The sequence below is a fragment of the Indicator indicator genome, chromosome 1 (assembly GCF_027791375.1).
Source record: "Indicator indicator isolate 239-I01 chromosome 1, UM_Iind_1.1, whole genome shotgun sequence".
In the NCBI taxonomy this organism is placed as follows: Eukaryota; Metazoa; Chordata; class Aves; order Piciformes; family Indicatoridae; genus Indicator; species Indicator indicator.
In genome coordinates this window covers 22,743,119-22,764,639 of record NC_072010.1, presented here as the reverse complement: position 1 = coordinate 22,764,639, position 21,521 = coordinate 22,743,119, and the positions used below count along the sequence as shown (strand labels likewise).

At 41.1% G+C, this 21,521-nt stretch overlaps 1 protein-coding gene across 1 annotated transcript in view; it reads right to left on the bottom strand.

Annotated features, from left to right (window-relative positions):
- Positions 1 to 20,977, bottom strand: part of PAN3 (poly(A) specific ribonuclease subunit PAN3) — a 78,684-nt gene extending 57,707 nt beyond the window's left edge. The window contains 4 exon segments of the mRNA XM_054381098.1: positions 7,574 to 7,695; positions 14,969 to 15,031; positions 15,034 to 15,111; positions 20,563 to 20,977. Coding sequence (XP_054237073.1) covers positions 7,574 to 7,695; positions 14,969 to 15,031; positions 15,034 to 15,111; positions 20,563 to 20,977 — 678 coding nt within the window.
- Positions 20,978 to 21,521: the final 544 nt, after the last annotated feature.

The window sequence follows — 21,521 nt, the reverse complement described above, 5'->3', positions numbered from 1 at the left end:
TAAAATTCAATTAGGCTGACTGGCATACATCCTACCACTCCCTCTTTAAAAGAATTAAAAAGTTGTTCTGTTCACATCTCGAAAGAAAGCTACTGCAAAACTAAACTGTCACATTCATCACTCTCCAAGGATTTAATCTGAGGCTTCAGCTTAAAGTTCTTTCACTGCTGAACCTTCCACCAGCAACAAAAGACTGATTCTTTCATTTCACAGAAAAAAATAAAGTTTTTTTCAGAATACTCTGTTAATTCCTGAATATTAAATTACAAAATGGGAATATACTCATTCATAAGATTTTACTCCTGTTAGAAAAAGACTATGTAAAAAAACTTTTGTCAAAGTGACTGATCTCACCTAGACATAAAAGCCTACTGTCTACTAATGTTTCCTACTCAGAACCACTGCAAGGCAAGGCCTTTTAAAAAAAAAAAGTAGTACTTTCACATAGACTTTCGGACAACACTGGCAGCAGATCCACATGACTATAAAAATAATTTCTGTGTTATGATGCTATTTTAATAATAGTTTTGAGGATTAGATACTTTTCAGAGGACTCAAGATTGAGGTGGGAAGGGACCACTAGGGGCTGGCTGGTTCAAACCTCCTGCTCCAGCAAGGCCACCTAGAGCCAATTGACCAGGACCATGTCCAGACAGCTTCTGAGTATCTCCAAGGAGGGAGACTACACCATTTCCCTCAGCAACTTATGACAGTGCTCAGTCACCCTCATATTCGAAGGGTGCTTCCTGAAGTTTAGAGGGAACATCCTGTGTTTCAAGCTTAGGCCCATTGCCTCCAGTCCTACCACTGGGCACCACTGAAGAGAGCCTGACTCTGCCCTCTTTGTATGCTTCCTTCAGGTATTTATGTACAAGGATGAGAATCCCTGAGCCTTCTCTTCTCCAGGCTGAGTCTTATCTCTCTCAGCCTTTCCTTACAGGAGATGCTCCAGTCATCTTCATAGCTCTTCACTGGACTCTCCAGTATGTCCATGTTTCTCACATACTGAAAAGCCCAGCACATCAGATGGAACTTCACCAGTGCCAAGCAGAGGGGAAGCATCACCTCCCTTGACCTGTTGGCAATGCTTTACCTAATGTAGCTGAGGACAACCATTCACCTTCTTTTCAATAACTCCTTGGTGCAGCATGCTAGGAAGAAAGTGTTACACGAAATATTCCCACCTTCTGAAGGGGGATCTCCTTGCCTCAACCCTTCAACGTCCAATAGTGAAATCCAAGATTACTATGTGCTTTTAAGGCAAGTCTACTTTGCTTTCACCTCCCTCCACTAAAGCATAGAGTTACGAAATTTTCATCAAGATAGAGGATAAATAAAGCTTTATTGCACACAAATACATCTAATCTAACACAGCTTGTGTTACAAGATCTAGCTTAAGATTTATCCATCATTTATCTTACCTTGTATCTTAAGACTTATCCACCATTTTTTTTCCACAAAATACATAAAAGATGATTATTTCTTTCCCCTGTCTCTCTATTCCCTGCACTAAATCATAGAAAATCACAAAATCATAGAATGGTCTGGGTTGGAAGGGACTTACAAAGGTCATCTAGTACAATCCCCTCTGCAGTAAGCAGGGGCATCCTCAACTAGATCAGGTTGCCCAGAGCCCTGTCAAGCTTCACCTTTTGAGTGTCTCCAGGGATGGGGCCCCCAACCAACTCCTTGGGCAACCTGTTCCAGTGCTCCACCACCCTCATAGAAAAGAATCTGTTCCTAACATCCAATCTAAATCTGTTCCTCACAATATCTCAGTACATTAGGGGTTGGAAGGGATCTTCAGAGCTCATCAAGTCCAACCCCCCCTGCCAAAGCAGGAGCACTTAGGGTAGTCCACACAGGAATGCATCCAGGTGGGTTTTGAAAGTCTCCAGAGAAAGATGCTCCACAACCTCTCTGGGCAGCCTGTTCCAGTGCTCTGTCACCCTCACTGTAAAGAAGTTTCTCCTCATCTTGAGGTGAAATCTTCTATGCTCAAGCTTGAACCCCTTGTTTCTTGTCTTATTACTGTGCACCACCAAAAAGAGCCTGACCCCCTCCACTTGACACTCACCCCTCATATTTATACACATTGATGAGACCTGCTTTTCTCTAGTTTGAAGATATTGCCCCTCATTCTATCACTACAGGCCTTTGTAAACAGTCTCTCTCCATCCTTCTTGTAGGCCCCCTTCAGGTACTGGAAGGCCACTATTAGGTCTCCCCAGAGCCTTCTCTTCTCCAGGCTGAACAACCCCAGCTCCCTCAGCCTGTCCTTGTAGCAGAGGTGTTCCAACCCCTTGACCATTTTTGTGGCCCTCCTCTGGACCCACTTCATCAGGTCCATGTCCTTCCTATAATGAGGGCTCCAGACCTGGATGTAGTACTCCAGGTGAGGTCTCGCCAGAGGAGAGTAAAGTGGTAGAATTACCTCTCTGGATCTGCTGGCAACACATTTTGGATGCACCCCAGGATGTGATTAGCCTTCTGGGCTGCAAGCACTTTCCTCAGGGTCATTCCTGTACTAAATGTGTTACCCCAAAATATGTTGTAGTAGGTCAGTTATTCTCTTCATCTTAATATCATTATACTGGAAATACATTTCAAAATATTTCTTTGTCGGTTTTAGAATAATGTTAATTGGACTGTAAAAGAAGTCATCCCACAACAAGATTGTCACTGCCAGACAAATCATTGTTTAGTTGTCAGATTGTCAGATTCTGAGACCTATAAAGGATGATATCTTTTGCTTTCCTTTCTAAATAATCCAAAAGTTGCCTTTGGCAGTTCGCATATTTGGCATCATCTACAGTATGTCCCACTCAACTGTTTGAACTAAAGCAACTGGATTTCTTCAGAAAACATTATGTAAACAACTGCATAATTTTATATTTAAAATAGCACATCTGTAGTTCCACTCAGTTCTCGACAGTTAAAAAAATGAAGACGTTTACAAACTTGTTTGCTGTAAGGAGAGTTTTATTACACTACTGTTGGCAGATGCAGCCCTGGGAACAAAGGTCTTTATGTTTATTCAGCTGCAAGGCTTTGAAGTGAGCATGGTTTCTACTTCTTAGGCTTTTCAAGAATGCTTAGTATATCAATATTAGCATGGCAAAAGCAAGCAAGACCAATTCTTCTCCATTGCTTGGCCTTGCCAACTTTAACACTGAAGAGTGTCACCCCACTTTTTGTTTTGATTAGAGTGATTAATTGAGAAGTCGTGGGTTTTGCTTTCTGCATAACCTGCAGTCCAGATGGAATCTCATACCATCAAAGTAAGAAAAAACAGGTTTCTGTGAAGCAACATGCACAAAACCATCTTCTGTTTTATGCTCTCACAGCAAATTTCTCAATTCTAATACAACACTAGAAGTTTTAACATCAAGATACTCTCCTGCCTCATCCTGATATAATATCCTTTTAACATACCAACAAAATACTACTAAAGCTCCTTCCTGCACAACCTGTATCTTTGATCAAGCCATGAGTTAGCCAAGGGGCAGCACTGATGCCAGAGGAATACAGACACCAGCCAGCCAAGTGGCACATGGAGCAACTGAGCAAATAGCCAAGCATCAGAGGCATCCCATCCAGCCAGCTCCTGCTTCCTCACTGCTGGGAAAGCCAAAAGCAATGAACTGCTTCTTGAACCACACCTCTGACTGTCTCTTGGCAGCTGATGCTATGCCAAAAAGAAAAAGAACAGCTTCAAGAACAGCATGCAGCCTCATGGGCCATGTGTTGTGCAGGTCTGCTCTGTTATTAGTTAAGAGAAGGGGAAAACAGAAAATATAAGCTGGAATACAGTACTGCTAATGTAGCATATATGAATGCACATGCAGATTTAGGGAAGAAAGATACATGAAACAAAACTGCATTACAGGAAAATGCAAACCAGTGAGGACAGGAGACTATTAATTAATAGGAAACTTGTCAGTAGCAACAGAAGAGGCCAACAGAGAGCAATGAAAGGTTGAGTAACAGCAAAAACCTTTGAGGTGGGAGTGGAAGGATGAGGCAAAGACATTTTTCAGAAAGCAAAAGAATGAGAGCCACAGCTATTTCAAAAGTCCTGCATCTTCCAAACCATACCAAGGATATTTACTCATTTTCCCACTGAAAATAAAACATTTTCATCACTAATCTTCTCATCCCAGTGAGATGTTCTAGATCTTGTAAAACACTCTTCAGTGCATATAAATGAAATCTCAAAGTGAGAAATACCCATTTTGCAGAGATGCTAACCACTAGTCACCTCATTATTTATGATCAAAGAAGCACACCCCCTCATGTCATGATACAATCCAATTTTACTGTCCTGCCTCTTGCTGCTTACTTAATATCATAAAACAGATTATGCACTACACACAAAAACATGATGATTGCAAAATTTGGATATAGCTTTGCTTGAGGCAGTTTGGCTCCATTACATGTGTTATGATAACCTCAATATGCACAGTCAAAAAACCTCAGTTTTATTTACTGCAGATGACAAATACATTCTGAAGATTAATTAGGAAGAGTCCAGAAGACTCATCTATTAAATCCCTGAACACTATGTTGAAAGATATCTAGTGAATAAAGCACAGACTACAGAAAGATTATCTCATGGTAAAAGAAGAGACTTGACTCTTGTATTTGCTAGCTTTCTACAGGTGATCATTAACTTCATTCTTCACCTTCCAGCTCTATGGGTTAGTTTAAAAAACTGGGGTCTCTTGTTTGCCAGCGCTGTTGGGTGGATTTTTTTTGTTCAATTGCCATCCTTTTTCTTCCCATGTCTCTATGGAAATGCAGATTACTTCTTTCTTTCATAAGGAAAGCATTCCACAAAGCTGAATGGAATAATCATAACCTGCACAACAAAAGCGTGCTGCCAACTAGCAGTCTTCATGAGAAGGATGTGAACAGTAAGGAGAAGCAAGGAATAGAACAATAAGGTGAACACTTGATCAGCTATCTAATGGACGCTCATTAAGCATGCACCACACACCTTGTGCCTTAAGTAAGCCTCACTTAACAGTTTTCCTAACTGAAACAATTAATACAATGTTATGAGGAATATTTCTCAATATATGGCCTCAAGGCTGCATTGGCAACCTAAATTTAAGGTTCTGAACATCTAACTGTATCTTACTAGCAGGTTTCTAGCAGTGTGTTTATTTGTACATGCGTGTAACTTCCCAGTTTCAAAAACCAGAGAAAGTTTCCTCATATTGCATCACTGATGATCTGTGAAAGGCACAGATCCACCCAAGGAGACTAAGTAACTCATAGATGAAACTAACATTTTTCATCTGCAAAACTGAGAATTAACGATCTATTTAAAAAAGACAACTTCTAACATTTCTTCAGTGGCAGAACATGACATTTTCAGTATCTTTAGTTTGACTGAAGGACTTGGAGAGAAACAGGAACACGGATTTGTTCGTTCTACTCTGCCCAAACTTTTCACAATGCCAGTTTGTTTCTTTGTCCTAATTTGTACGTATTTCAATTGTACAATTCCAATCTCCACTCTTCAGTGTTCCATAAATGTTTCCTCCCTGCTTCAGACCTTTATCTCAGTCTTTCTTAGCTCCTTATTCGCTTATCTTCAGCTCAGTTTCTCTAAGCCCTTAAAACAAACTTTTCCCTTCTACACCCTTTCTGCTCCAATTAACACAGATGTCTCACCAAATACAGATCCACTTCCATGCTGCTTCAATCTGAAGTGGAAAGAAAAAGGAAAGAGGGAAATGAAGCAGATCAGCATTCCTACTTACTGTTCAGGTAAGGCCTAGATTAGGCCAGAGCTGTAGCTGCAAGTACATACTCAAGCTAGAACATGCCAATGTAGACTACATCTTTTGGAAGTAGTCTAACATCTAGAAAGTCTCCAGTGGGTCTATATAAACCAGTTTTACAAAGGTTTAATCAAGTTTAATCTGGGCAAATTTACAGAGAGAGCGTGAAAGGTCTATCATTGACACAACCACCAGTCTGAGATTTAAAGTCTGAGTTCCAAACCATAAAGCATTAGTAGTATTTGAAGTAGAAGTCACTAAGATTTTTCCCTCATGTTGTTCTCTAAGGGGGTGAATGACATGGAAAGCTACACTCCAAGCTGAAATTTGTCAGCATGGACTTAATTTAGCAGCTGGCACACATTCAGAACAGACAGCATTACCAGATTTACCTACGCAAACAAAAACCTGAATTACATGATTCGAAGGGGGAAGAAAATTCAATATAAGAACGCTTTTTAAAATGTAGTTTAATACCTGTAAGTACTTTCTCAACACTAATTAAATCCCTCTTCAGAAATAATTTTCCTTAGCCTCCAACAGGTAAGCAGCACATCAATTTCTTCACTTTTCTCAGAGAAACACAATGCCTTGACACTAATCTTGCAGGCATTAGTAATGTATTTAAAAGTCCTGTGAGCATTCTTATTAGATCCATGCTTTGTCTTTCTAGAAGAAACAGTTATAATTAAAACTGTGTTTAGAAAAAACACCAGTGTTGCTGTAGAATACACTTCAAAGATACACTGAAAGGATAAAATTTTATGACCTCAGTGATAAAAAAAATCTGTAACTTCCAACCTCAGTAGTACATTTCAGGATCAGAGATTTAATTTTTCCTTTTTAAAATCACACATCACTGTCAGTAATAAACAATTCCATAGTCTGCAATTCTGTTGAATGAGAAAAATCTAGCCTTCTTGAAAATACGCAGTAAAAAAAATTAAAAAAAAGAAGAAAAGGGAACACACCTCCTTTCCCACTTTTTGCTGAATTATTTTTCAATCTGTCATAAAGCCACAAATCAAAATGAACTCAGAAGGAAAGTTTCCAAGAGTTGTTGTCAGGACTCAGTGTAAACTGTTTGATTTGCACTGTCTTTCATTTACCAGAAAATAATTTGTCAAACCTTTGAGTACAGGGAGAGACCATCTTCTTTTCAGCTTTGAAGGAAAGAAGTTTGAAGGAGTTAGAGTACTTCATGTGTTAATTCAATAGATTCCCATTAAGATTTTAAATATGACAGCCTTTTGCTACACATTTTGCATAATACTACCTACACAATAAATTCCACCTCATGGGAATTCCTACCACAACATCTATAGAACACTACAAATACAAGAATACATTTCAGATGACTTAAATGTGAATTCACAACTGACCACCAGAGACTGAGTTTACAAATTCTAAGGCTTGACAGCTCACATTTTGCTTCAGTGACTTTTGATCTTTGAAATGTTTCAAAATATAGTTTTTATATATTTAGTAAAAGGCTATCAAAATCAGCCATGATCCTGAAAAGAAATCTTTAGAACACAGAGTTAATATACGTGGCAAAGCCCAATGCAACAGTTCAGACGAGCTCCAATAAAAACAGACTAATTTAGCAATAAAGCAATGACATTGTTTCGTTTCCATTTGCAAGATTAAAGTGAGTTTATATCCTGTATATCCTACAGGATTATGCATTCTGGTATGCTTAATTTTTCCTGCCTCTGAAACATTTTTCCCTTCTGAGCCAGCCAGAACTAATGAAACACTATACAATTCACTGCTATTACCTGCATCATGGGATACTTTGTTTCAGCGGGATTTCCAAATCCATTAACGCCAATGAAGCTGGTACTAAAGTAGGAATCTGTGAGACTAGCATCAGCTAACCCACCGCCATCTATTCCAGGAACTAAAAGGAAAAAAAAAAAAAAAAGAAAAAAGGTTTCAGGAAAAAAAAAATAGTTTACCATGGGTTTATTTGCTAATATCTCTTACAGAATTCTTTTGGCAGAGAGTAGGATAGGAAAAAGTTGGTAATACTGTATTTTGAAACTGTCTTTCAGGAAATCAGCTAAAAACATATTAGTGCACAGAATGAAAAAAGAAATGAAAGCAGGTGCTAAATGACAGCATGAAGTTACAGCACAAATGCAGAAAGCGGCAGAAAAGTGAAAAGCTTTGACAGGGATGAGGAGTTTGAACTTTAGAAACAAGAACAAGAAAATAAATCAACTAAAATAACCTAGAAGGCAAGCTTAAGAGAAAAAAAAAAATATTCTTGCATACCCATCTTGGAAATATAAGCAGAGCTTTTAACTGGATGTCCTTTAAATTATAACACACCAAAATAAATAATGTATGTTTAAAAATATCTTGAGTCCTTTCATACAAAACACAAACATTTTAAAAGCACCATTTACAGTAGAAGATTATTTTCATTATCTCATACTTCATAAAGTGATAACAATTTTATGAAATGTGGGTAAAAAAACTGAAAGAAAGTGAGAAGGATGTAAGAAAAGTATTTAAGAAACTGTTTTTATGTCCAGAAACAAGGGCTTTGACATACAAACACTGTACTCTAACCATAAATAAATTCCACCATATGAAACTGAACAACAAAAAACATTCAAGCAGGTATTACTCTACTTAAAAAAACAAAAACAAACAAAACCCCACAGACACCCCAAAACAAAAGACCCCAACAAACAAAACCAGAGTCCACAACAGTATACAAAGCTGCAGTTCAAATTTAGCTTCTGCAAATACACCCACAGCAAATTACAAAGACACTAATCAGTATGGCCAGGCCACTGCGAGCCAACAGGCATGAGTAATTGGTAGCTCCAAGGTAAGAAGGCACACATCCAACTTAGAAGAACATCCTGTACCAAACTATCTGACTCGAACTTCTGGGAGAATTCACAGCCAGCTGGTGACACCCGGAAACAACTTCCTGATCCCAATCCTCAAAGGAAACAAAACGAAACTTTGTGACAGAGCTAAAGGAATGCATATTATAAACCCTGAAATTTCATCAGAATGAGAATTTTCCCTAAAAAAAAAAAAAAAAAAAAAAAGAGACTGCAGAACCTGATGAGCCATTTCCATGCTGCAGGCACAGGAAGCAGCAAAAGAAGTACAGCCAGATGAAATCATAAGAAGGGCCAAAAGAGGAGAATGACTAGCAACATCCATACTGCAGCCAAATGGAAACACTGCCCAGCTACACTCAGATGGAGAGCTATACATGAGAGAGATCAAAGAAACTGAATACCTCAGTGGAAATAAATATCAGCTTTGCAAGCAAAAAAAGATTCCTAAAGCATTGCTGTTCTAGATGAACATTATTTGTGTAGCACGCAGGATTAAGGGAAACATCTATGGAAAAAGATGCCAATTACTAAAAATAATTTTAAGAAATTCCAATGTCTTAAAATTAACTAATTACAATTTCTTAAAGTTAACTAAGAGACTAGGAAAATAAAACTCCCTCTGCTATCAATGGTCCAGATCTTCATTATTTCAAAGGAGCAGCCACACAAACTTCAGAAGTCCTCTTGCTACAACTGTATAAAGCACAAAGCTTTTTGGATCTGTCTTTTGCTTTCATTTGGGAAATTTACACTCAAAAGCGTAGAAAAAGTATTTTATGGTTGAACCACTGTATCAGGGAAAATATTAATGTTTGCACTAATGCCAACTGTCTCATTCAACCTGCTACAGTCAATCCCTAACTCACACTGCTAAGGTTAGAATTTTAATGCAATTACTTACTGGCATCACGAATAATACTTGGACTCTTTCATACAAGAAAATTGAAAGGCAGCAAATCCATGTTTACTTATGACTAGTTTCAGGCTAGTTTGCCAATAAATTATTCAGGGTTCATATCACAGCTTTTATTTATTTTTTAAATACATTTCCAGTATAGCTTTCTCTGCCTGCATTTCACCCATTACCAAAACCTGCTGCAGGTTTTATGCTACTTCTTGACTGTGTAAGAGCAAGGAAAGCAGTTTAATTTCCAGGAACAACTGTCATTTCAGAGAACACTATATAATTTTAGCAGTATATCTGCTATTTCATCTTATACTTCTACCAGAAACTCCAGATTCTATCAATTTTTAAAGCACGCTAGTAAACAACTCCCTCGGATTACACTATCTTTACAAATCCTTCAGCCTTTTCTGAAGAATTAAGAAACATGATTGTTTCTGCTTCTCTCACTGCTCCTCACTATGCTACAGTCAGTGTGAGAACCCACATACCTTCACTTCACTGTTGGACAGATACACAATCCTTGAAACTGGAAAAGGCAAGTGAAAGCTTTCAAGTTTTGCCACATTCAGCAGTAAGGTATGCAAAGAGCCCCTTCTGCAAGTAGAAACACTAGAGCTGATCTCCAATAACACACGATGCTGATGCTGGTGCTGGTGCAGGTAGCCTTGCCATGGCACAAAATACAGCACCAGGTGCTCTGCTCCTACTCTGGCTGAAGCATTCCCAGTGCCAGGGAGCTCAAGCTGCAAGCAGGAGCAGGCTTTCAGGCAGCCATCCAAGATAAGCAAGGCTGAGGACACTGCCAGGAGTCACAAAGTTGATCTTTGACACTGCTCAAATGCTGCTGCCTTCCAGCTGCTAGTATCTGCTAAGCTAGCCAATTCAGACCACTTAAGACTGCTCCAAGCCACAATGCATTGTAGCTTTGCCTTGGCACACTGATATCTAACTGGGCAGTCCAGAGAGCAAAAGGTACTCCAGAACATTGTCTTTTTTGTAGCTGTAGGAAGACCTCTACTGAAGTACATTGGTTTGGCCATACCAATCAACCTCCTTGTGCCATTATAAATTGCTGTGCTTCAGTGCTGATCCACCTTTGTACCACCTAATTGTACTGGTACCATGGCAATTTCAAGATTGTTTTCTATTGTCTTCTTCCAAACATTCTAGAAATGCTCACCTAATTAATAGACCAAGACCACAAAAAAAGAATATTCTACAGAAGCATTCAAAAGAAAATCATCAGAAGGTTAAGTTCACTGGATGAGTTTTCATGGCAGTAGCTCATCTTTAGAACAGAACGCTCTGAAGTGGTAAGTATAACTATTGCTTTCAAGAACAAACTCAACACTAGCTTCCTTAAAACTAACTTCCCTATAGTAACAAGCAAGAAAATGAAGACTATCAGAGAAAAGATGTAGCTTACATAGCTATAAATTCCTGCATTTCCTACAGAACCAAAAATGCGTCCACTATGTACACCATTTCTGTTCAAAGGAGGGCTGTTCACCTTTTACAGTGATGAAAGCTCAACAAGTATCTGAAGAGCCAAGGCAGTTTCACTGTTTGGCATCTGACCTTCTCCATAAGAAGTAGAAGGCTTTTATCCTCCTTCTGCCAAACATTTGGCAAATCATAAATTCTCACTTGCTTCTGGAAGACCACACTTGTTTAGAACATGAAAAATAGAAAAGCAATTGTGGCAGTTTAGGCTGGGTGCCTAACACTACTGCCATGTAAGTTACACCTCTGGTGTCCCAAGTGTCCAGCCCAATAAGGTGGACACGGGAAACGGCATATTTCTACCCATAAATCCTGCACCATATAAATCCATCTGCAAAATCACTCTCTTCCTCTTTCTTCCCTTTCTGCTCCCATGGGAGATGCTTCCTATCGGATAACTGTGGGGGAATATCTCAAGGCCTCTTAGGCCTGCCTAGGCCCAATGCCAGGAGGAAAAGGGTGGGGGGGCAGTGCCAGCCTGAGACTAGCCTAGCAGTAGCAGGGAAGAAAGAGCCCTGGGGGTTTTGGGTATACCCTCAGGTGGGGAGAAGGGAAGTGTTGGGAGGCCTTTGGGAATTGTAAAAGGGATTCTGTATACTTTGGGATTCTTTGCCACTATGCTTGTAGTTTTTTGTAGTTTCACCAATTGCTTTTCCATTTAAACTTTCCATCACTCTTCAATCTGTTTGTGTGAGTGTCATTCTTTTGTCCCTCTCAGGGCAATAGAGGGTCCATCTGGCCCCAAACCAGCATAGCAATCCATAGGTCTTCAGAAGTGGATACACTTCACCACATGAGCAGTGTGGCATTAAAAAGAAAAAAATCTTATGTGTTCCTTAATTTACATCAGGCATTCAACTTGTCTGTCCAGATCTTTCTTGCATAGTGAGCACACACACTGCACCCAGTGTTATTATAATGACAGATTGAAAACTTCTGAGGTTAATGTCTTTTCTCCTTTAAAGCACCAATTATAGCTTTAGGTTAAGGCATAGTTTAGACTATAGGTTTAGGTGTAAGTTTAGACAATTTCAGTTAAGTCTTGAATTGATTATTTTTGTCAAAGGAAGATGGCTTTCCGTTTTGTAAGTTTACATTTACATTTTTTCAAGTTTACATTTTCAATAGACTCTTCCTTGGAGAGAAGCAACAACTTTCTTATAAAAGCAGAAAGGTTGACTAGGCAAGTCTGAGGAAAAAAAAAATAGATGCGCAAGGAAACAACTAGGAATCCAGCAGAGAAGAAAATGCTAACACATTATGTAAGCACATATGTGAAAAAATAAATTTTTAAATTCCATCAGTATTGTATGCAGACTGTACATATTGGTAACTCTGGAAAGAAGTGAAATAAAACATCTTGAGAAATTCAGAAGATGTTTTCTACTTTTCATACATATATTATCGAATATTTTTTTTTTTGCTTGGTGAGTAACACTGCAGCTTAATGTGACAACTGCAATAAAAAATAAATATCTTATGTAATTCTTCTCCCACAGAATTTTAGCAGAAAGTAGCTTCCCATCAGATGCAGGCACCAAAGAGAAAAAAACCCAGATAGTTATTTTGTTTTACTTATTATAAAGATACTTTTTGGGAACAAAGGATCTCAGTGCTTGAGTACTACTGTGACAAACTCAACACATGCTTCAACAGAATCAGTGGGTTTCAGTCAGTTTTAGCTTAATGCTTGTCTTGTCTAATACTGTCACTATCTGGATAATAATACTAATGCTATCTGAAAAGACAGTGTTTCTGATATTTTCATTTTAACATTTTACTAACTAGTAAACAAATAGTACAATACCCTATACAGCTTCTGTTCTGAACTTAGTATCAGCACTGATAATCTTAGAAACTGTTCTTAACATAAAAAAGGATTCTTTACAGTAATGTGATATATTGCCCGAAAAATCAACGGACTAAAGTAAAGATCACAACTTACTATTAACGTATTTTTCCAAACAGTTCAAAGATTTGACAAAGTAATAAAACATGGATTGAAATAATTTGGTTTGCTATTATCACTGCTTTAAAAAATGTACTACAGTTTATGCTGTGAAAAAGATTTTATATAGTGGTAATCTTGATTTAGACTCATAGCACTGCTACAGTGCAAGCACTTTTCACCTCAGCACAGCTTGGTAAACTGAATCATAGGTTCACAGCACACATATGCATACAAAGGACAAAGAGTTACCTCAGGCAGATATAAAGCAGTAAAAACTAGTGCCTTATCTCCAGTGGAGTTTTACACAGACATAGCTATCCTAACATTGAGACAAAAACAACACAACTTTTATACAAAGCCTATCTATGGCAAGTAATTTAAGACTTGTGTCCTTTCAGTTTCCTAGAAGCACAGAGGTGTCAGTAGTTCATGCTTGTCCTACTTTGTTTTGTCACATGCTGCAGGTGCTAGCCTACTTGCACACCTCTGCAACAGTTCATAAACACTTTATATACTAGTATGTGCATCTCAGTACTGATTTCTCTACAGTGCCACCACTGTGGCAGCTTGCTACAGAAAGTGGATTCTCCGGTGTTTTTCTGCCTCTCTCCTTTAACACAATGTTTCTGAAACACAGACGAGGAATAACTGAAATAGACACAACAAACAAAAACTGAAGGACACCCCCAGGCACTAGAGGCAAAAGTAAAAGCACATGCCCGGGTTAGGATGCCGAGGCTGACAGTGCCTTTGGAGGGCAGACAGCACAAACGAACCAAACCCGCTGAAGGCAGGCAGGCAGGAAGCAAAACAGTTTGGGAAATGCTGCCTTATTTACAAACACTCCCACGAAGTGATGAGATACTCATGGGCAAGCAAAGGAAAATAGCAATCTTTATCATAATATTAAATGATTGGGCTGTCTTCCTTCTGTGTTTGAATTTATGTCACACATCACAGAAGCTTCTGATAAAGATTGAAGAAAAGAATAGGTGCCATTCTTCTCCTCGTCATGGACCGAGTCCAAAAGCACAGTGATAATATAAATTAAAACTGGTACTTTTTCAAAAGAGTCATCAGAACTACTCTGTTATCAGAAACAGCAATTCAAAGTAATGCAATTGCTTAACATCATCACTGTCAGAGCTAACCTTTTCTAAAAGCTCTCACAATTCCTAAAATAATGCACCAAAATATTCAATAAACTGCACCAATTTTTTTCAAAGCATATGTTTAAGCTTCTGTTTTTAATAGCTTCCCTGTACCTAAAACTCAAAGGTTTTTATACATACATATATATATAGACATAAAATATGTGCAGATAACCTGAACAGAATGTTAGGATACTTTTCACAGCACTGAAGACAAACATAAAAGAAAGAACGGGTCTTTCATCAGCATTAGGCTACCTGAAGTTGAGGGCATCTACCCACACCACAGATTATATGAACTGCATATCACATAACCAGCCCCACAACTCATACAATGCATGTCTCTACTATCACTTCTGTGTATCTGTACTTTGTTTCTAAATCTCCATTCTCAAATGAAAGAAAGAAGCCACCCAAAACATCAGGACTAAAAGGCCGTTAGGAAGAGAACTAAAAAATACAGCTAAGTTCTAAGTACAAAGTACCTTTGAAGACCAAAGGAAGCAACCATATCACTGAAACTAACTCCTGAAAGGCTTGAGGAACAAACACGTGTGTACACACAGAGCATGATCTATTCCAACTCCAATAGAGTGATTCACCACACCATTTTTCTGGCAGTGTAATTCATTACATCTTTACTAGAAAGCAACAGATCAGAAAAACATCAGCTTACTATCTAAATCCCTTCACTGACCCCCTTTTCATCAGCTGCCACACAACCAAGATTATTTTTTTCTGCCTACTTCTACAGAAGTACTGCTGCCTGTGTTTATCACCCCACCCTCACTAACCATTTGTCCACTTTTCCCGCAGCAGTCTCAATTTGCTTCTAGGTAGTTCCTTACACATGGAACTCTGAGTGGGTCCCCAAGGTCACTATTTTCTGGACATTCAAATCCTTCCTGAAGACCCACTCCTACAAAAAAAATATCAGCTAATACCAGCTAGATAGAAACTAAATGGAAATGCTCTGTTTCTTAAACATTATGAAAACTTGGTATTATTAAGACAGAGCATATAGAATTTGTTAACATAACTATTCTGCACGCACTCTTCCTCATCTTTGCCTTTGAAGCAGAACAGCAATTACAAAAGTCATAGTGCTTTCTTCAATACTCAACACAGCTAGTTGAGAGCTAGTACACACTGGCTACTACCAGAAACAAATAATTACCAGTACTCCTCATATGCTTGTAATTCCTGTGGAATATTTGGACTTTGACTGACTTCCCATACAATAAGGAAAACCCACAAAGTATACAGATACAATCACTTTCAAAGCCAATTAATACTGTATCTTTAAAAAGTTTCACAAACTGCCCCTCATTTAATTTCCACATAAACATGCAAAAGCAAAATTCATGTTAAAAACTTTCCAATTTCTGGAGCTGACATACAAGACAACCATGATTAAGTACAACCAGTAATTTTTATTTTCTCCCATACCTCTCTAAATGGTTACTGATTTTATTCTTTAGTTCTCAATTGTCTCTATCTCTGCACAAATCCCAAAAGCCTCTTCAAACCTCAGAATGGTCTCCCCATTTCTTAAAAAAATTCAGAGCAAAAGAAGATGAAAATTGAATCAACTCTCAACGCCTGCAAAAGGCATCACAAAAATTAAAAGGGAAATATCTCTCTAAAAAGAAATCAGAAGTATACAACAAGTACTACAATAACACTTGCAAAAAGTACAAACAAGTTTGGAAAAAGAATTCTTGACCGCACCCCTATAGTTTCTCTATAAGCAAAGAAGAAACATGCAGGGGAAAGTGACCAGTATATGACAATCTACAGCTTTACCTGTAAGTTTGAGATAACTCGTCTGTTTCTAAATACTTCAAGTCCTAACTACTGAAATGCTGTCAACAATAAGAAATATCCATATTTAGAATAATCCTGGCCATTGTTTCAGTGCATTAAAAAGCATAATCCAACAGATTACCTTTGGTATCTGTTTTGCTGAATAGTTTATCTTTCCATTTTTTCTGTATCTACTGCTTAATTTTTTTCAAAAAGGAATTAACTGGTAAAGACTTAAACATCTTTTAAAAGCCAACAACACACAAATGCATAGGTCTTTCCACTCCAAGGCACATATGCATTTGAAAAAACCCTAAGCTGTAATGCCCAACAAGCTAAGCACCAAGTGATTGTATACAGAGTTGCTGCAGCAGTGGCCACCATCCTCTGCTGCCCTGACCAGCCGCATGCAGGTGTCAAGCGTGAAAACAGACATACTTTTATTAGGCTAAGGACACAACCCAAACCTTGATGCTCCTTTCCACTTTCTCTTGGGCTGGCAACAGTCCATTTGCAGACAGGCTTTTTCAGCAGTTATGAAGAAACAGAGCGAGGTCGGTTAGGGAAGTATTGTGGGCACCTCGCAGAAACACAGCCCTATACTCCAACCATGAATTTCCAAGGAGACTTTTGAGAAAGGCTTTCTGGTGAAGAACCACATGATGATATCTCACAAGGAGAGGGTGAGAGAACCTCTGGCATGGGGATCTCAAGCATCAGCAGCACTGCTGCTGTGGCCAGCTCCTTCACCTGTAGCTCTGCAGACAGCACCTACCTGCTGATGCTGCCACCAGGTCCAGATAACACCAGGAACTCCTACCTCGATGCCTCTGTTTTGGTCTTATTTATGGGAATCCAAAACAGAGTGAGTGTTATGGATCACATACTTTATACTAAGAAGTGGGGCAGGATTTAGTCAATGTTTAGAGACCTAACTCAGATCGTATCTATTAATAAACAAATTCTGCACACAAGAGAGTAATACATCCACTAAACAACCAGAAAAGTAACAGAATTGCAGTTGCCCATGCAACTTTAACTTGTCTATCTTATGTACAGACATGATACATTCTAACACCATACTGACATTTTTCTCCAGGCCCTCCCTCATGTAGCATCAAAAAAGGACTATGCCCTAGGAACTAGCCAGCAGCCTGCAGGAAAGATGGCTGCCAGCTCGCTTCTTACAGAAGTCAGAAAATGACAAACAGGTACAAAAGGACACATTTTTCATGTTATTATGCCCCTGACCCATCTTCCCCTGGGCTGTTGCTTAAAACCCTACTAATCAATCCTATCTTTTCCCCTAACTGCCAAGCAAGTCATTTCCCCCCCTGCTCCTTCTAAAGCCTTCTCAGATTCAGTACTGCTGCCACTGCTGCTCACTGGACTGACAAGAGAGATGCATACCTATTAGCAAAGTACCATGTACAGATTTTGACAGCTAACAAACCCAGAGGAAACTTTTTCTGGTTTTCCTTCTATTTTTTGTCATAATGGTGCCACAAGAAAATTATCAGTTTGTTTCAGATGTTATTGTTGGCTTTTTTAAAATGAAATTTTAGACAGGTAATACCAACTATTCCTATTTTGTAGGCAGTCAGCTGGCCACCTGGAAGGTGAACCACACAGAAGGTGAAGCACTAACAGCTTCAGGGAAAGAGGCAAGAATTGTGCTTCAAACACATGTGCTCCAAATGTCAAGTAGTTCGGGGGCAGGAGGCAGCAGTGCTAGCTTCCAAGAGTAGTCAGAGCTCATCAGCATGGTCACCAAGAACATAAAGCCACACAGTGAGGCCAAAGCCACACTTAGCCCACTACCTCATCTCTGACACTGGATGGCAGAGGCTATGTGGACAAAAGCATAAGCATGAAGCACAGATAAAGCAGGATTTCCCAGCAGGTTCTCAGTCATATGTAGGGGAAAATGAGTCTTGTTTCAGATTTTTTTTTTTCCCAAATTTAATAATCTCAAGCAGAGTTTTCTTCCAAGAATTTCAGATTACTTCTGGAATCCTTGTCAGACATTAGTATCTCAAACATCTATGGCATAGAGTACCTTAACCACACATCACGCGAGACACCTCCTGGTTAACTCCAAGGATGTCACCTGCCCATTCCACTCCATTACATAAGTATATCAATAAGGGGATGGAGTATTTCCTGCATTTTCATGGTCCATCTTCCCCTTATCACTCAATATTCCTATCACCTACACCGCAAAGAATAAGTATTTGGGGAGCCCTTGTGATTACCACAGAAAAACCTATAAGTAAATTAATAATCCTGTACTCAAAGCAGGATTAGAGTAGCACGCATGTTAGAATGAGGCACTGACCCACTTTTAATAATAAATAGGACTACACAGTTAATTAGTCAATGAGCGTTATCTGCTCTGTGTACTGAATGACGCTGGGGTCCAGAGAAGAAGGAAGAGAAGGTGGCATCCACAGATCCCAACACTGTCAAACGCTTTCGAATTAGGAAAGACAGTCAGTGAAATTGTACAGGCAGGTGATTTTTTTTGGTAATTCCCAATTTGACGTTCTTAAACTAAGAACTTCTCTATTCAACACAACTTTGTGTATTACTCCCTACATGCACAGAAATAAAACTTTCATTTGGAAATGTCACTGTTTAACACCATGGATCATAAGCAACACAAGGATTTTAGACATTAGCTTGTCAGTACCTTTACAGATCAGCTATACATTTTGAACAACTATTTTCCTTATTTGTTTCACAATACTGAAGTAAAGCCCACCTGCCTGCCCACCCACTCTTTGGCTTTTCAGCTCTTCTGTTCCTGGCTTCTTTTTCCCTAGTTATACTCTTTTGTTTAGGATCTTCCATCAGTCCAAAATTTTTGCCTCCTGAAACTTCAAGAGCAGTGACTTTCCCAGCAGGCAATCACTGACAACATCAGAGTGGGTTTGTCCATTCTTGGTGTCCTCACTCCTTACAATGGGTGCAACTGCAGAGAATTCTACATAGTTTTAAACCTCTGACATATTCAACAGAAGCAAGTTTTTCAAGTAATTTACCTATCACTATCAGCCTCTGAATACAAAAATTCTGAGTTTTTTTGTTTGTTTTCTTAAATTTAGGCCTTGGGCAAATCTTAGAAGATTAATCACAAGAATGGCTTCCATACAGGAGCTTTTACCCCAAAAGTCTTCTCTCAAGCCTGAACCCCCTAGTTTAATAGATTGTAGTGATTTCCTTCTGCATAGGGAAAAAGTACATTTTGTGCTTAACTCTGCCCAAAAGAAAAGTTAACAAAGATCAACTCATCACTGCCAAATCTTTCAAGACAATTCTACCTGTTAAAAAAAAAAAAAAGACAGACAAGAAAGACTTCAGCTTAAAGAGCTGAATTTTCACAAAATGAACAAAATCTGAAAACACTGTCTTTTAATAGGAAGCATTAAGCAATTTTACATTACAGGCTCTTCCTGAAAGGGTATAGGACAGGCCTGTGTTAATGCGAGACACTGACAAGCTACCAACTGCAGAGACAATACTGTTCATGTGGCACAAGCCCATCACACCTGGAAATTTTGCAGCAGCTGCAGGTTCCTGAAATGCACTAAAATCCTAAATAGGGGATGTTCAGCATGGCTGCATCTTACTTTCAGAAAAAAATATGGTTGTGACCATTTAGTAGAGTTACTCAATGTAACGAAATGCTAGGTTTATGACACAAATCAATAATGTAGGCAATTTTAACACACTCATTTAAAGAGGCACAACTTTTCTAGTATCTTTTCCTAGCTGCCAAGGGCTGCTTTACCTACAAAATGAATGGTTTTTAAAAACAGTTTACTGCAAACACCATTTAACTATTGGACCATATATTAGGAAGATGCATAACTAGCAGGAGTTATGCTACTCTGCATGGCATAGAGGCAACGTGAACCCTCACCACGAGAAGAAACTGCATATGGAGGGCTAAAGAAGCCTTGGGAAAAAAATTTGGAAGCAATTTCTACTCACAACAGCAGATAATACAGATCTATATGATTACTACTTTGAATATTTTCCAAATGTTAATGCAATATTTCAGCTTGACTATGTAACACTTTCGAGAGCTGAAATTCAGCATAGGTTCTTCGGAAGAGCCCATCCGAGGGTACTACTCCTGAAACCGTTGCTACCACTCTCTGCCCAGCCTGACTTCGGGTAGAGAAGTCCAGCACTGAGCCTAGGGCTGAACTGACCGATGGGCAGCTGCCCGGGTGCCCCTTAAGAGCCAGCCAAAGGAAAACCTCTTCCCACACACCTGCCCGCTCTTTCCCATCACTACCGGCCCAGCCCTTTCTACGTGCCCCAGCGGGGCTGGCACAGCCGCGTCCCGCCCGTCTGGGATCATCACGGCACCCAGCACCGGCTGAACCCGGGGGCACGGCGGTAGCGGGGGAAAGGTCCGGGGACCCCCGCCTCCACCGTATCTGTTGTTTCCGGTAGCACCATAGCGTGTCGGGGCGCAGAAACAACGCGTCGCCCGCCCCCCGCCGCCCCGCTCCCAGCGGCGCCCCCGCCCCACGCCACCCCACCCCCCACACCACCCTGCCGCACTCACTCGCCAGCCGCGGGCCATCCAGCCCCCCGCCGCCGCCTCCGCCGCCGCCGCCTCCCGCCCCCATCTCGGCTTTCTTAGGCCCCACCACCGCCGCCGCCGCCGGGCCCGGGCTGGCCCCGTGCGGCGGGTAGCCAGGCCCGGCGGCGGCGGCGGCCGGGGGGATGCCGAGCGGGAGCCCGCCGAGGGGGGCGGCGGGCCCCGGGCCGGCAGAGGCGGCGCCGGGCTCCTCATGCAGGAACTGGCACTCCTCGCCGTAGAAGCAGGTCTTGTCCTTGGCGTAGTAACGGCAGAACTTCAGCTTCACGGCGCCGCCGCCACAGCCAGCCCCCGCCCCCACGACGCCGACCCCCGCCGCCGGCGGCGGCGGCCCCACCACCGGCGACGGCGACGAGCAGGGCAGGCCGCTGCTGTTCATGGCAACCGCCCGGCCGCCGCCGCCGGGGTCGGCACCATGGGGAAGGAGGACGGGAGGGAGGGGGCGGGGAGGGGGAAGGGGCGCGGGAACCGCCGTCACCCCGGGCTCCGGCTGCGGAAGGGGGAGGAAGGGGCGACTCCGCGCCTCTTAAAGGGGCCGCGCGGCCCGCGGCGGGGGCGGCGGCGCCTCCTCAGTGGTCCCGGCGTTCGGGGTTGTTTATGCCATTTTCCTCTTCCTGAGCGGCCGCACGGGCGCGCCTGCGCCGGCGCGGGGCATGCTGGGTAGCGCCGCCGGGCCCGGGGCCGCGACCGAGGAGGGGCTGCTTGCTACCGCGGGCGGGAGTGGTCGGAAGAGCGGCGGACGGGGGCTGTGGAGCAGCAGGCGGCCAAACGCAGTTTCCGGCGGGGCGAGGGAGGCCGGAGGCCGACGCGGAGCGACCCGACCGTCCCGCTGGGTCGGCTGTGTTCGCGCGGGCGGGCGTTAACCGTCCCGCGCGGCGGCAGCCGGCCGCTGGGCAAGCCGCGGTGTGAAGGCGTTGGCGCCC